At 37.3% G+C, this 15,700-nt stretch overlaps 1 protein-coding gene across 1 annotated transcript; it reads right to left on the reverse strand.

The window, feature by feature from the left end:
* Window positions 1-1,028: 1,028 nt before the first annotated feature.
* Window positions 1,029-11,411, reverse strand: LOC306868913 (eukaryotic translation initiation factor 3 subunit D). Its single transcript, XM_079415385.1, has 16 exons — window positions 11,309-11,411; window positions 9,138-9,263; window positions 8,974-9,019; window positions 8,738-8,874; window positions 8,534-8,619; window positions 8,385-8,457; window positions 7,527-7,648; window positions 7,300-7,432; window positions 7,022-7,169; window positions 4,839-4,969; window positions 4,625-4,710; window positions 4,221-4,350; window positions 3,998-4,140; window positions 3,715-3,907; window positions 1,221-1,314; window positions 1,029-1,120 (listed from the first exon to the last, which is right to left on the reverse strand). The coding sequence occupies exons 2-16, from the start codon at window positions 9,258-9,260 to the stop codon at window positions 1,107-1,109; spliced, it is 1,659 nt and encodes a 552-aa protein (XP_079271511.1). The 5' UTR covers window positions 9,261-9,263; window positions 11,309-11,411; the 3' UTR covers window positions 1,029-1,106.
* Window positions 11,412-15,700: the final 4,289 nt, after the last annotated feature.

Genomic DNA, 15,700 nt, shown 5'->3' on the forward strand with positions numbered 1-15,700 from the left:
AGCCTAGGTGAGACCTCATTGTCAGACCATTCATATAGATGTATGCATTTCTTGTTTTTTTTCTTTTTCTTTTTTGATCAAATAAATGCAGCCCAGGTGAGAACTCATTATGCAATTGGTAACACTTTATTTTAATAATAGTAATAAGAGTAATTACCTAATTAAGTACTTAGTAGTAGCCGTTGTACTTACATGAAACAAAATGTACTTACCATGTAACTAAATGTACTTACCATGTAACTAAGTTATGGAACAGCTTATACTTACATTTTGTAATTATGTAGATGTAATAGGCAGCTACTGTTACACATATGTAACAGATCGAGTCTGTTACACAGCTACTTGTACACTTAAGTACAATCTTGGCATTTTATTTTAAGTAGCTTATGCCTGTGTAATATTCGGTCATTTTAATGTAATTAGAAAGGTATTACATGTATTTAAGCTGTGTACTGGTGGGTTAAATCAAACTAAGGTGCAGCTGGATAAGGTGTACAGATACACAAAGTACACTTAAGTACAATCTTGATACACTTTAAGTAGCTTATGTCCATGTACTTACATTTATAATTACGTTGTATAAAGTCTGCAACACATATGTAACAATCTTTTGGTTACATAAGTAGCTGTGTAACAGACTCTGTCTGGCTATTACATCTACATAATTACAAACTAAATTATAGGCTATTCCATAACTTAGTTACATGGTAAGTACATTTTGTTTCATGCAAGTAAAACGGCTACTTCTAAGTACTTAATTAGGCAATTATCTGTATTATGGACATGCATTTTAAAAGACACTTCAAGATGCACATTTCATCATTATGTTTGTTCCCTTGGAATCAAACCCATGGTATTAGCATTTCTAACACAATATTTTAACAATTGAGATTAAATACTGAGATTTATCAGCATGAGATCTTAAAAGGGCCATTTATATTGCCCTCAAGCTTCAGAACCTAATAAATAAAACAGAAAAGGCAGTCAAACCTAAATGTGCTCATTATTAAACAGATATATCACAACAGTGAATGAATAATCAATTATCTTTATTCAGCTCTGACAGCATTGAAACACATAATACTGGCAGCTGTGGTAATGACGCCTTAATTGTCTTCATCTGTTGGGGAAATTAAAAGTGCATCAGAAACAGAGGTAACCAAACAAAAACAAAATTATGGAAAAAGGCACTGAAGTGAGAAACAATCCATTATGCTCACCTTCTTCATCTTCTTCCTCATCTTCCTCCTCCTCCTCTTCATCTTCATCCGAGCTGAACGTTCCATCAGGCAGGCTGTACACCCTAATTACTTGCTGTTAGGGACACACACACAAAAAAAAGGTTATGCATTAATAATAATCTTGATTGCAGAAAAATACTTTGAAGTTGCCAAGGTGATTCCTACTGGCACAGTATTGCAACTAAAATTATCATCAATACCACGCAGTGCATTTCATTTCTACTCAGGTGTGTTAATAATAAATAATGTTTAGATGGGTTTTAAATATAAATGAGCAAAAAATTGCTCCTCAATATACATTTGGAGCTTCCTGCTTTGTTGCAGTATATCAAATATCTTAATTCTGCAATGCAACAGACTTGAAACACTTTCATTACATTACATTACATTTAGCAGACGCTTTTATCCAAAGTGAGGACAATATCTGTGTTTCCATCCACCATTTTGGAATATCACATAAATATCGCATAAAAAAAAAAAAAAAAAAAAACGCTGGATGGAAATGCCAAGATGCACATAAATTCTAAAAATGTGCCTTAAAAAAAAAAAAAAAAAACTTATGCACACAATTGATATGGAAACATTTACCGAATAAATTCCTCCATGCGCATCGAAAAAGTCATGTGACTTTACACTGACAGACGGAATAACTTGACTAACCAGCGAACTGATCTCGTTCACAACATCTATATGTTGTTAAGTCTGTCATCAAAGTATTTGTGTACAAATATCACTGTCTTACATGACAGCATTCCCAAACAGCAGACATCCACCTCCGACAGCAATGACTGCATTTATTGCGTTACGTCTGCTCGGCGCAAGTAATTTATTATATATGAAAATTACTATATTCAGTGGCTTCTCCTAGTTTTCTTAGGCCGCATTTACACTGCATGGTTCAAGTGACCCAATTCAGATTTTTTTCCACCCATGTGGCACAGATCAGATATGGCCCACGACCATTCTTTACAGCAGATACAAATGCATTCCGTCCGAAATATGGACAGTTGCCTGCAGCATCTAAGAGTTAGGCTTCAGGAATGAGATTGGTTGGATGAGGGAAAGAACATTAAGGTAAGCAAATCAGAGGCAGAGTAGGTCCATTCCTTTGACAACAGGGGGAAAAAAACGTAACCGGTGACATGACACAGGTGACTCGCAGATACGACGACGACTACGACACCCATCCCCCTCATTTTTTTTTTTTTTAACAAGATCTACACGATTCACGTGAATGACCTATTTCATGGTGAAAAATGACCTATATGGTGAATTTCGCTGAAAGGTGACAAGTTTGCACCCCTGGAAGAGGCGAGGTGAAGAATGGCAGATAATTGCCATATGCTGATCAGCAAAGCTTGTCGCATCAAACAAGAGAGACTTGAGACTGTAAATATTTAGTTCTTAATACTTATGCAACGTACTTATGAGTTTTTTTATATTAAATAAATTTACGAATCTGTGACAGTTCAGTTTTTGCTTTTTCAATATGATGTATGGAGTGTAGATTGATGTGGAAAAAAATCATTTAAAGCAGTTTAACATAAGGCAGCGACATAACAAAATGTGAAAAAAATGTATACTTTTGCAAGGCACTGTACAATCACTGATGAACGCATTTGGATTTAATTACAAAAAAAAAAAAAAAAAAACAGACGATGTGACATGCTTAACATTATCTACCACCTGAGAATTATTCCACTCGCAAGCTTTCAGCGGAGATGCGTAGGCTTACATCACTGTCCTGAAGAATTTGTGCTAGGCTATATTATTTTGATGTATAGATGTAACTATTGCATTAAAAACGTTTCTATATGAATTCCATGTCAATAAATTAAACTCAATGTACTATTCAAACTGATTTGTGATGTCATATGCTATTTTTGGCTTGTTTCACCAAGTGCAGTGAAAATGCACACATCGGATCCGGGTCACTTTTAAAAGAAATTTAAGCACGTCGTCCAAAAAAAATTGGATATAGTCACAAAATTGGAATTGGTCATCAAGACTTGCAGTGTAAATGCAGCCTTACAGATATTTAGTGCCAGTTTATCAGGAAGTTTTTGTTCTCTTTGACTCGTTGGATGGAAACGGTGCTTTATTCGCAAATGTTTTATGCGATATTCCAGTTTTGCACACAAGTTCAATTCGAATCTTTGGATGGAAACATACCCAATGGAAGCAATCAAAATCAACAAAAGAGCAGTGATATGCAAGTGCTATCAAGTCTCAGTTAGCCTAATGCAGTACACGTAGCAAGGTTTTTTTTTTTTATATAATAAAAAGAAAAAGAATAGAGCAAGCTAGTTAGAGACCTTTTTTGCTTTTTGTTAATTGAATAAATAAAAAGAAAACGAATGGATAGAATACAAAAAGAATAGAGAAGCTAGTGTTAAGTTAGTTGTTGTTGTTTTTTTTAATTAATTATAATTAGAAATGTTATTTTTGAAACCCAGTATAGCTTCCTTCTTGCCTTATTAGGGTCTTTAAGGATGAGGTATTTGCCCTCCTCCAGCTTGCGACAGATGTCGATCACGCAGCGCAGGATGCCCCAGGCATTCTCCATGCTCAGGTTAATTTGGCTGGCAAACTCGTTGGGCTTGAACTGCTGTGTGCCCAAGACGACATGCCTAGATGAGTCCTTGACATGATAACGGGAGACGTACCTAAAGAAAGAAGGATGCGCAGTGAGAAATCAGATAGGAACTGACTTGAAAAAAATCAACATCACATAGAAACGGTTATATGCTACTCACCCTAATTTGAGGTACTCAGATCCCGCGAGAATGGCACAGCAGGTCCAACGGGCCAATTTATAACTGTTGTTCTTCAGCTCTGTGGCCAGAACCGCTCCTCTCTGGGAATCCAGTTTCTGTCTCCAGTCCACTCCATTGCAGTACTGTAAAGAACACAGAATTGTATCACCTGTATCTCTAAAACGGCCAAATTAAATTATCCAGCTCTCTTTCTGTGTCTTACTCTGGAGTCCCACTCATTCAGGGTCTTGACATTGATGAAAGAGACTTCTCCGTTTGCACCGGTCATCACTCCATCATGCTCACAGCGCACAATGAGGTCAATGTCATCCCCGAGCTTCCACCTCCGGTACCTGAGAATCAGTCAGTCACTATTTTGAATTTTACATACTTTGTAAGCAATTAGCAATCCCTTATAAAATATGTAAATATATAATCCCTTATATGTCATCATTCTTAGGCTGTTCAAACAGCACTCAAATATATCAGAATTTTAGGCTCAAACACCATGTATATTCTGCAACAAAACAAGTCAAACCTGATTTAAAGCTACATATGAAAAAAAAAAAATTGTCTGAACAAATTTCATGGTAGATTGTTATCTATTTTATAAAGCTCCGCACAAACCTGTAGGCAACAGATGCCACCTCACTCTTCTCCATGTCCTCCTCAACAAATGGGTTAGTATTGGGGAACTTGTACCTCTCTCCTCCCTGACACAAAAGCAAAAAAAATAAAAATAAAATAAAAACATTCACACAAATATCTTTGTCTGAAATTAAATATGGATCGTTCATGAATCGTTTTAATGGCCGGTTTACTGTGGAAAACACAAGCGTACCATTCTGAGGCACTGCTGGCTGAAGTTGTGGTTGATGTAGGTGGCCTCCATGGCCAGGTTTCGGGGGGAGTTGAGGGAACTGCCCTCGTCCTGAGGCGGCTCATTCGCGGTCTCACTCACAGTAAGCAGGTCTACAAGGGAGAAAAAGTTTAAGCTTTAAAACTGCACAGATATAGCTTTATGCAACAACAACAAAAATAATTTAATTATCAGTGCTTGACAGTTTTTTTTTTGTTTTTACCAGTAATCACAGCAAAATTTTGAAGTCAGAGAAATAGGTTTTTCAATAAATGTTAAAGGTTAGAGTTAATGCACCTCTAAAACCTAATACCCTTTTTTTTTTTTTTATAAATCTAATTAAATAAGCCTATAAGTTCTATAATTTCCAGCTTTCATTGCAGATTGATGTAACACCATGACAGTTATATTTCATAAACATGAAGACGATATTTGATTCATAAATTTCTTACATTCAGTATCTATAATGTCTGATTAAAAAAAACAAAAAAAAAAACAAAAAAAAAAAACACTTGCATATTTGGCAAAACCTCATCTATGTTAACCAGCTCGACACCTTTATTTGGTGACATATTTAGAAATCTGCTGAATCTGCAAATAGAGTGCTCAAAAACTAGTAATGAATAAATAAATGTAATACAGTCCAAAACAGTAAATTTTATCTACAAACAAGGCAGAAATTCATTTCAAGAATGAACAAAGTGGTGCCAGTGAGTTTGACGTTCAGTGTTTGAAAAAACAGAACAAAGGGAAAGAGAAAGTACGATCTATATTATTATAGCTCTCTACAGTGTGTGCAGAATTATTAGGAAAGTTGATATTCTGGTCATATTTTTCCAAGAACCTTTTACCAATTCCAAACCACATCATTCTTAATAACTACTAATGATTTTGTATTTATTACAGATAAGTTACCAGCATCACATCCTCTTGTGCCACCGTTTAAAGAATTTATCTTCCAGAATCTGGCAGTAAGTTTTGGGAGCTTCAAACAGTGGCACAAGAGGATGTGATGCTGGTTCTTCAAGAGTCACTCAACTTATCTGTCCATAAAGCCTATAAAAAATAAAATAAAAAAATAAAAATAAAAATCAGTCTTCATGCATTTCACAACACTTCAGCGTGTTATTCTTATTAAGTGAGGGCCATTTTAAAGAATTTTTTACCCAAACAAAGTCCCAGAGAACCTGACACATTGCACTTGTGGAGACTCCAGGAAGGTTGCAGTTCTGGAAAATGATGGTGCTGGAGACTAAATGGTTCCTGATGGTTTCTCACCTAATTCTTCATGTCAATTCTTAATTCTTCTGCAGATAACGTGTATTTTCTTCTCCACCTGTTTTTTCTGACCGTGCTGACCCAATGAGCATTTCGCTGCCCGATGGTCATGCCTTAACTTTGCTAATTCTATTATTGCAATAGTATTGCATCCTTCTCATGGGCATTTAATAAGTTTTTTACTTTTATTCAACCTCTTTTTTTGGCTCATTTTATCTGTAAAAGAAAACCTGCCTAATAATTATGCACACCTGAAATAAGGAGTTTGTGACTTTCAGCCTTCATGGACAATTATATATCACTTATAACTGATTAAAAACAAAATCAATAGTGATTATTAAGATTGATGTGGTTTGGAATTGGTAAAATGTTCTTGGAAAAAAAAAATGACCAGAATATCAACTTTCCTAATAATTCTGCGCACACTGTATATGAACCATATAGACTTTATTCAAGCCACAGACATACAAATGTTTCGCAGAAAGATGCACATTACACCACCTTCCAGACTAGGGTGAATTCATTATGTACATTAATAACAATCTAGGATGAATATAATGTACTTCCAATAGAAAACTACGTGGGTGGCACGGCAAGATTTTGAACAGCTTGAGTTGTTGACACCTGATGGCGCCGCCAGTGTTCATGCACTTATAGAAAACAATGCGTTTCAATTTTAAAGATGTGGCACAATGCGACACAGTGCTTCTCCTCTTGTGTGTGACCCCCTTTACACTGACCCTGGGCAATACTTTCTGAGCCCTTCATATCATGGCAAGAGAAAATGCAAGCACTCTGGAGTTAAATCACAATATGGCCAGCATAAAGAATCTACAGCCTTTGACATCCATCAAACTGAGGCACACTCATCTGAAGCACATGCTTACCAAAATCAGAGTTGTCTCTCTTGTCAAAAAAGAGCTTGTTTCCCACACGCTGAACGATGATATCCCAGGAGTTCACTGAGCGTGTGCAGCACATCAGAGTTGCCAGGATGGCATCAGTGGCAAACACATTGCCCTGGGTTTTTGCCAACTGTGAATGTCATTTTCAGAACAAAATAAATTAGCATTGCCACTTACAACAGAAATAAAGACATGCATAAGATTGTCAAGCACAAGCAGTGACAAATGAAGTAACCATGTGTGAGTGTGCTTTGGAGTACCTTGCGGATCACAGGGTCATCAGTGGTGGTAACGGTGTGGAAGATCTTCTTGATGCTCTTGAGTGGTTTTTCATTGCGTGTGGTGATGCGATCGAAAGCCTTGTCGTAGTACTCGAGAGCTCCACAGCACTCACTGAGAAAAAGAAACTCAATGAAGGACTCCCTTGAGAGCAATACGCTCGTACAAAATTATCGGTCAGTGACATGAGTAACGTCAGAGTGCTTACATGTCAGCCGGGTCAGCCACATCCATGTATCTCATTTTCATGAGTCTGGGGAAGTCCATCTCCTCCTTCACCTCCCAGTCACTGCGCACCTCCACAGAGGAGTCCCTGGGCTTGAGCTGGGCCTGAGGACACGGGAGAAGAGTACGAATAAATGTAGAATCATATTTAGCCAAGGAAGGTGCAGGAAAGTGAAAAGCACCGAGAGATTTGCACCCAGTTGATACTGAAACTCAATACTAAAACTAGGGGTGGGCAACAAGTCTTATATGACAAAGGGAATCATTTAATTTCATGATAACTATCACAACATTGTTATTTTTGCTTGAATTAAGTTGTTGCACATTGGTTACACTTTATTTTGAGGTGTCCTTGTTACAGTGCAATTATACATTGAAGTAATATTAATTAACTACATGTACTTTATTGTTAGGATTAGGGTTACTTGCATGTAATTATGCATAATTTATTATTATTATTATAGTAAGTACATGTAATGTCTAACAAGGACACCAAATTTTTCATATAAATTTCATAATTCAACTTGGAAATTGGTACAAAGACATTATAGCAAAAACTAATGCAAGTCTAACTAAAGCAAAAAACAGTACTTTAAGTTTTTCAGAAATAAAATCATCAAATGTTAAAACAAAACATCATAGTTTTCATTGTATGAATTAAATATAGATTGGGAGGGATGAATGAAAAGTCAAATACTGAAAGACGACGATGGTAAAACACGACTGATAGTAACTGTGCAAAAATTTAGACTGAGATAAGAAAATTACAGTGGAGGGGAATTGCTGTGGTGCTGGAGATCAAAGAAAAGATGAAAAGAGATGAAACGGATGAGTTTCATACCTGCGACTTCTGATCCCACTTCTGCCGAACTCCAAATTGCTTCTGGAATTTCTTCTGCAAGCGCATACGGTCCCTATTCCGAGAAAGATAAGAGTGAGTGCATGTTGACAGGTCAAATCCACCCCCCCTACTGGGTAAGCAAAACTCACCTTTCCTTCTGCTTGGCGCTCTTAGGCAGGGTCTGCATGTTGAACTGAGTAAGGGTTCTGCGATCTTTGTCTCTCCGAAGATTCCTCTGTAAAACAGAAGCACAAAATATGATAAAGAATTAGAAATGAGAGAACATAGAGGTTGAGAGAGAGAGGTTAACCGTTATAGTAAGAGAGCAAGAAAGTAAATGTTCAGAAACCCACCTGAGCGAACCGCATACGGTTCCTCTGATAGGCGGTCTTCTGAGTCTTGGCAGTATCCACCAACTGGAAGCTGGTCTCATCCTCCTCATGGAAATAAGCATACTGACTGCCGCCTCCAAACTGAGATGAGTATTTATCTAAACAGAACAGAGAGCGACCATTCAGACTGATAAATGACTTTAGCAAAAAAAAAGGTCATTGCTGTTGGGCGAACATAAAAATATGTGCAAACTCACTTGTGTATCTCTTATCCTGGTATGTTGCACCAGTCCAGTCTGCTACCTGTGTACAAATATAATTGCAATTAATTTTTTGGGGAAAAAAAAACAAACAAAATTCAATTATGATTGCCCACTTTTCATGTAATAGGATTGGTCAGGAAATATTAAAGAGAATTCACCTTTCCCAGTCGGTCTCCCTTACTGAAAGGCTGGTAGGGCATGTCTTTAAACTTCTCAGGAACAGCACAAGGACCCCATCCTGATGGGTTGTCCTGGATCACAGGTGCATGGAACTTAGCCATTACCTTATAAAAAAAGAATAAAAAAATTAAAAAGATGCACATAAAATAAGGCACCACTTAAGAACATTTCTATGTATTATATTTTATAAATATATACTTCTATTCTCCCTTCTGTCGCTTATATCTGAGCACTGGATTTTGACTAAACAATTCCAACATAAGCAGTAAATTAAGCGCAAAAACTGAATAATGCCAGTAAAGCTGTTGTATGATAGTATGATATAAGACACAATATAACAGTATAATGATACACAATGGATGGACATTATGGCCCACTGTTAGCAATAATAAAAGCAGAACTACCAAAATAATAAAAACACAACTATGAAATAAATGTTGTGTTAGGTAAGGAGATATTTAAATAAAAATGATAATAGTAACAACATGGCTTTTATCACTGAAAAAAGGTGCAATACCCAACACACCTGTCATTTTTTTAAACATCCGACCCTTTATATTCACATTCTCTTGTAAACACTATCTGTATATAGATTATTTTGTCTATCTGTATCTTTCCTGCTCCACGTCTATCTGTAAAGCCGGTTCCGGAGACACATGAGCCAGAATTCTTGCTGGTTGATGGCGATGGCGCGCACAGACGCAGCAGCTCTGAGCTCTCACGACTGGTATAGTGTTTTCATGGTAGTGTTGTTGTGCATTCTCTCGCACATTTATTTGGCTGAGGCACTTCAGTACAGCCGTGCATAACTCCTCGAACTCAACACCGGGGATACATATCGTTCAACACCGGTTTCTTTTATCCCCCCGGAGATCGTCAAGTCACCTCTCGGGACACCCGTAGCAGCAAGACGGAGGAGGAGAAATTGCCCCAGAACCTCATGTTTAACTTCTACAATTGTGTAATTCACAGTGTGCTGACCTATGGGCTGCTAGTGTGGTTTTCCAGCTGCACTGCAGCTGAACAGCAGATGATTCAGAGGGTGGTGAAAACTGCTGGTAAAATCATTGGGACCGTCCTCCCGGAGGTTTGTACTGTGTACACCTCCCGCTGCCAGCGTAGGACACATAACATCATAAGAGGCCAGTTTCATCCAGCACACTTTTTGTTCCACCTTTTGCCCTCTGGTAAGAGGTACAGGTCTCTTAAGGCCAGGACCACCAGAATGGCCAACAGCCTTTATCCCCAAACACTGTTCCCCTCTCCCCTGGCCACCCACTTAAATTTGGATTCACCATGTACCACTCTTCAACAATAGCATTTACTGTGAACTGGGCTTTGCATTGCTGCAGCACACACAACAATACACATCATTATTGGCTATTACCTCATAGCCTTTATTCCTTGTCAATGTCGTACTGTCCGGTTTACATACTGGGCTATTGCTGATCATGTTGGACTTTATTGTGTTTACATTCTATGTATTTGCACTTTAAGAAACAGCACTGTCGATTGAGGCTCTAATGTAATCTCGTTGTTTTACAACAATGACAATAAATTATTTATTCATTGATTATTCATGGCCTAAAGCGTTGTTCTCATTGGTCAGCGAGTATTCTTTTGTCTGACGAAACAAGAAAAATCCAAATACGTTACAAAAAGAATGTTACTGAATAAATTCGATATAAAGAATAAATTGGTTAGAACGAAAAATAGCACTTGGAATGAACAGGACCTCGGGTGCTCACTCCTATGACCAGTGTGGCCACTGTACAGTAGCTGCTAGCATCTCTACGATATCCTGCTTTTACGAGCGGCCATGATGCAAAGTCTCACCGCTAACGCTAACTCACACACAAGAACCCTTCCCTTTCCCTTTCCCTTTTACATTTGTAAAAGGCATATGTTATTACTCTACGAAAGTCGCTGACACTGTGTCAACAACAGAGTCTGACTGATAAACAGCAACGCGGAAGGATTGAGCGCGTAAAATCAGCTGATGCATTCAGTAAGTTAGCAGCAGCGCACACGCTTCCTCTCATTACACGAGAACTAACTGACCTCAATCATTTGCCGCGAGCTTCAGTTTTTCGCGTTTGCTCTTGACTGTTGTAATACACTATATGAGATCATTTCACGCAAAACATACCTTTAATGGGGATCAAATTCGTATTGATTCAAGGATGCACGACTACTCCCAGACGGTGCGGTGAGAGCCCGTGCCGTAAAGAAACGCGTCACTCCAATTTTACGACACTTCAGAAATAAAACAAAAGTCTGCCGTATTTGCCGATGTCTCAGAAATAAAAGCTCACACGGGTTGTAAGAGGAAGAACAACGATTTAGACGTGTACAATACGTTTTAATTAAAATTTATTTGTTACATATATAGAAACGATCTAGAAATGGATAAAGAAATGTAGATATTCATCTATTATCACCATCAATGGGTGGAAAGCTGTGTGAGAGGCAGTCTTTTAGAAGACTGCTATAAACATAGATAGATAGATAGATAGATAGATAGATAGATAGAGAGAGAGCGAGAGAGAGAGAGACAGATAGATAGATAGATAGAAAGTCAGACAGATAGATAGATAACTTAGATAGATAGAGAGAGAGAGAGACAGATAGACAGACAGACAGACAGACAGACAGACAGACAGATAGACAGATAGACAGATAGACAGATAGATAGATAGATAGATAGATAGATAGATAGATAGATAGATATTTGAATGTTAGGAATACTGAAGTTTACTTATTTATTTGTTTGTTTAGAAGTTAGTATGTAAGTTAGTTATTGAAACATTTACAGCATTTGAAACCACCAGATATCACTATTTTTCCTGGCTTCTCATTTCTCGTCTCATTTTCATTATAACTACAACACTTAGCCTACTATGACCCCCCCCCCCCCCCCCCCTTTATTTTGTTTTAACAATTATAAATAAAATTGTTACATGTAACACTATAGGCAACTTGTGTTTTTTCTTGCCAAGTGAAATAAATATCAGTAAATCTGCAAATCTTGGTGTTTTTGAGTAAGTCATCCTTAACTTATTCAGCTTCTACAGTGTGACACATGAAATATTGAAAAATGCATCCCCTACTGGCAACTTCACCTGCTTTTCAACTCTCTATAAAACGTTCCAGTATTGTTTGAAATTTTGATCAACATTTTTTTCTTTCAGTAATTAATATTTTAGGTGGAAAGTGATTGCTCTGAAGAGCCTCAATCCCACTCAGCTTCATTCATGTGCGTGTCAACAAGGCATGTGTTCTGGAAGTTGAGTTAACTGTAGTGTAGGCGGCACAGTTTGAGGATATATTTGAGCCAAGTTCCTGGACCCCTGGAGATAAACATGTTCACACAAAAATCAAGAAGTCCCAAAAGAATGCATCATGCAAACGCAATAAATAATTAAAAAATCTTTGATGAAAGTACTTCTACTTTTTTATGTATGTAAATTATAAATGTGTCATCCTCACTACTTGCCCCATTGCATCAGGGACATTTCCTTCCCTCTATACTACACACACAGTGATAAAAGGCTAAATATATGAGTTTATGCATTTCAGATCTCATGTGCCCAGAGCCCTGGTGGTGTGTAAAGCTTCTTGCATTTATTCATAGAGAAGATGCTATGATCCAAGATGAGCAAACACATGTAAAGCGACGCTGAGAGCTCAGTTGAGTATACTACTCAGCAGACGGAGCCAGCACCAGTGATGATGGCTATCCAACAAACACACAAAGGTCCCATGGGATATGCTGACATTTCAGTATAAATTGCTCTGTATTTCTGTTCATTCAATGTGAAATTAATGAAGGCATTCATGTACAGACCCTGTCAGAGTTATAGACTGGTGGTATTGTGTAACTTGACAGTTTTGATGGGATCCTTGCTGAGACTTTCAGAGTTAATTCTATTGAAGAAACAGTTCAGAGTCTATTGAACAAGAAATTGCAGATCTGGAGTGATTTAACACTCCCATTAAAGGTAAACTAGAGGAAGGCATATGCCTTTAGGCACTAAAATGGTTTCACTTTCCTGTAAATACCGCTTCTCCACTGGGTTTATTTAGATTTGGGGCTCACAAATCCAATTGCTTCCTTTATTATCCCAGATCGACTGGTGACGTGTTTCTGGGCTCCCTGAAGTCGTGCTTCCTGTACACATCTCCAAGAGCACCTGCTGAGTGCTGTCTCTCATATCAGTAAACTATTTTAGTGATTCTCTCTGCTGGTATTTTACATCTGTTCTGTTTTTATCTTTGGCACGATAGAAATAAGCCATATTTACTCTCTTGGTCTCATTAGGAGAGACTATGTTTTAGGGAGCTTTTGCTAATGAAAGGAATTGCTCTCTGGACTACCACTTTATTTTGGTTATGTGATGTTAGACATTGATATGAAAGCAGATCGATATCATCCTTCTTTCTTGTATAATTGCACATCTGGGTCTGCAGTCACGCGAGGAAAGATTTTCATCACACCCCGAGGCAAAAACAACACATTTGTGAGTGTTACATTTATATTGAGTGAGTGGGAAATACTCTCAGTGTTCATATTTTTATGCTATACATGAGAAACTGTGAAATCTAAGATTGTATTTATTTAACACTTGAGCGATATAGATTTTGTACAGTTGGTGTCTTAAAGTGCCATGCTCAGATTTGTGTGACACATTTAAAATAACAATTTTATCAGCATGGAAACAGTATTGCTTTGAGAGAAACATTACATTCTCAAACTATATGAAAGATGAAACATCTCACTTCTCCATATCACTATGGTGTCTATAGAGCAAAATGGAAACGAGTGGAAAAGCTTATTATTTATACTCTCCCTCAGACTTCAATTTACTTCATTGTACAAGTTATGAAGTGAAGTCTGCTGTAGCCTTCAAATAAAAATGAATGTTGAAATGTGACTATGGAAAAAGTGAGAGTATAATGAGACCACGATTTGATTCAAACAGTCTCAATTAAGTAAGAGACCATGCTCACTACACTTTCAGTTGAATCTGGCAAAACAGTGACAATATTTATTTATTTATTTATTTATTGGGGTAATATTGCAGCAATTCATACATTGCAACATGGCAAAATAAATCTCAGTTCAAGAGCTCAAATAGTTAAATTTGACCAATACAAATGTCTAAAACAACCCCTTTAGGAGGTGTTTGATCTGTCTGGATATTTAAATTATGTTCATTCTCATTGGATGCACATTTCATATTTACATACTAAGTCCATACTAACAGTAATTTAGGGAAGAGTTCTCACTATTAACTAGTTGCTATTAGCATGCATATTACTTGCATATTGGCTGTTTACTTATAAAAGCACATATTAATGCTTTATTCTGCATGACCATATTCTAGATCCCTTGCTTACCCAATACCTACACTTAACAACTACCTTACTAAATATTAATAAGCAGCAAATTAGGAGGTTGTTGAGGCAAAAGTCATAGTTAAAAGTGAGAACTGCATGGTCTCCGATCTAAACTGTGACCATACTAAACCTGTCAGCATGTGGAATCCTCACATTTTCTAGAGGTAAATCAAAGCTGACGGCTGGTGAGGTGTAAGATCGGAGCTCTGACCATAAGGTCATCACTGTGCTCAGTTGGTTGCAGGGGGATAATAGGTGCACAGAACCAATCATCAACTGATTAAGAGTAATGGAAGTGTCTTGAGCTGAGCCAGTGAGCAAAGGTCAGCGGATAATACAGACACACGAACAATTACAAACCAGAATTAATAAATAAACATGAAATGATTTATGTAACAAGACCCTTTGTGTTCTAGCATCTAATTCTGCATGGAAGAGACAATTAAAAATTCTGTGCAGACTGTTTAGTACACCTGAGGTTATACACTATATGAATCCAAGTCTGTCTGATCTGTGTCTCAAATGTAAATCTGACACCGGGACATTCTACCATTGAATGTACTCTTTTACAACAATTCTGGGATTTGATCCATCTACAGCTCAACTCTATCAACTTTGGCTTGGAGCAAAGACCTGCTTATTGGGTTTAAATGAAGAGATACCCTCAGGCTCTCAGAACAGAGACCTTCTCCATATTTTACTTTATTCAAGCTCAGAAATGTATCCTGGTTATAGGTGGATTTATGAGGAACCCCCCACTTTAAATCAATGGCTATATACAGTTTCTAGCATTATTCAACTGGAGGCTTTCTCCACAGCCTTGAAGAACATTTGGGATCATTTTTTGACTATTGGGGTCTCTAAGACTGAAGGCATGTCTGTTGACTTGGATAAAAGAAGTGTAATCTGTAATCTGTCCTAACACAACACTCTGGACTTGATGTATGCAAATTCTCTGATTGTATATTATATGCATTTCCTATTTCCTTGAATTCCTTTTTTGTTTTTTGTTTGTTTTTTTGTTTTGTGGGGGAATGAGTGATGTTTTATTCATTGTTTCTTGTTGTGAAGTCTGTTTTGGTATGCTTTGCACTAAAAGAGTTCAATAAAAAATAAACTTGAACAAAATGTTAATTACATT

Source organism: Barbus barbus (assembly GCF_936440315.1).
Source record: "Barbus barbus genome assembly, chromosome: 4".
Classification (NCBI taxonomy): domain Eukaryota; kingdom Metazoa; phylum Chordata; class Actinopteri; order Cypriniformes; family Cyprinidae; genus Barbus; species Barbus barbus.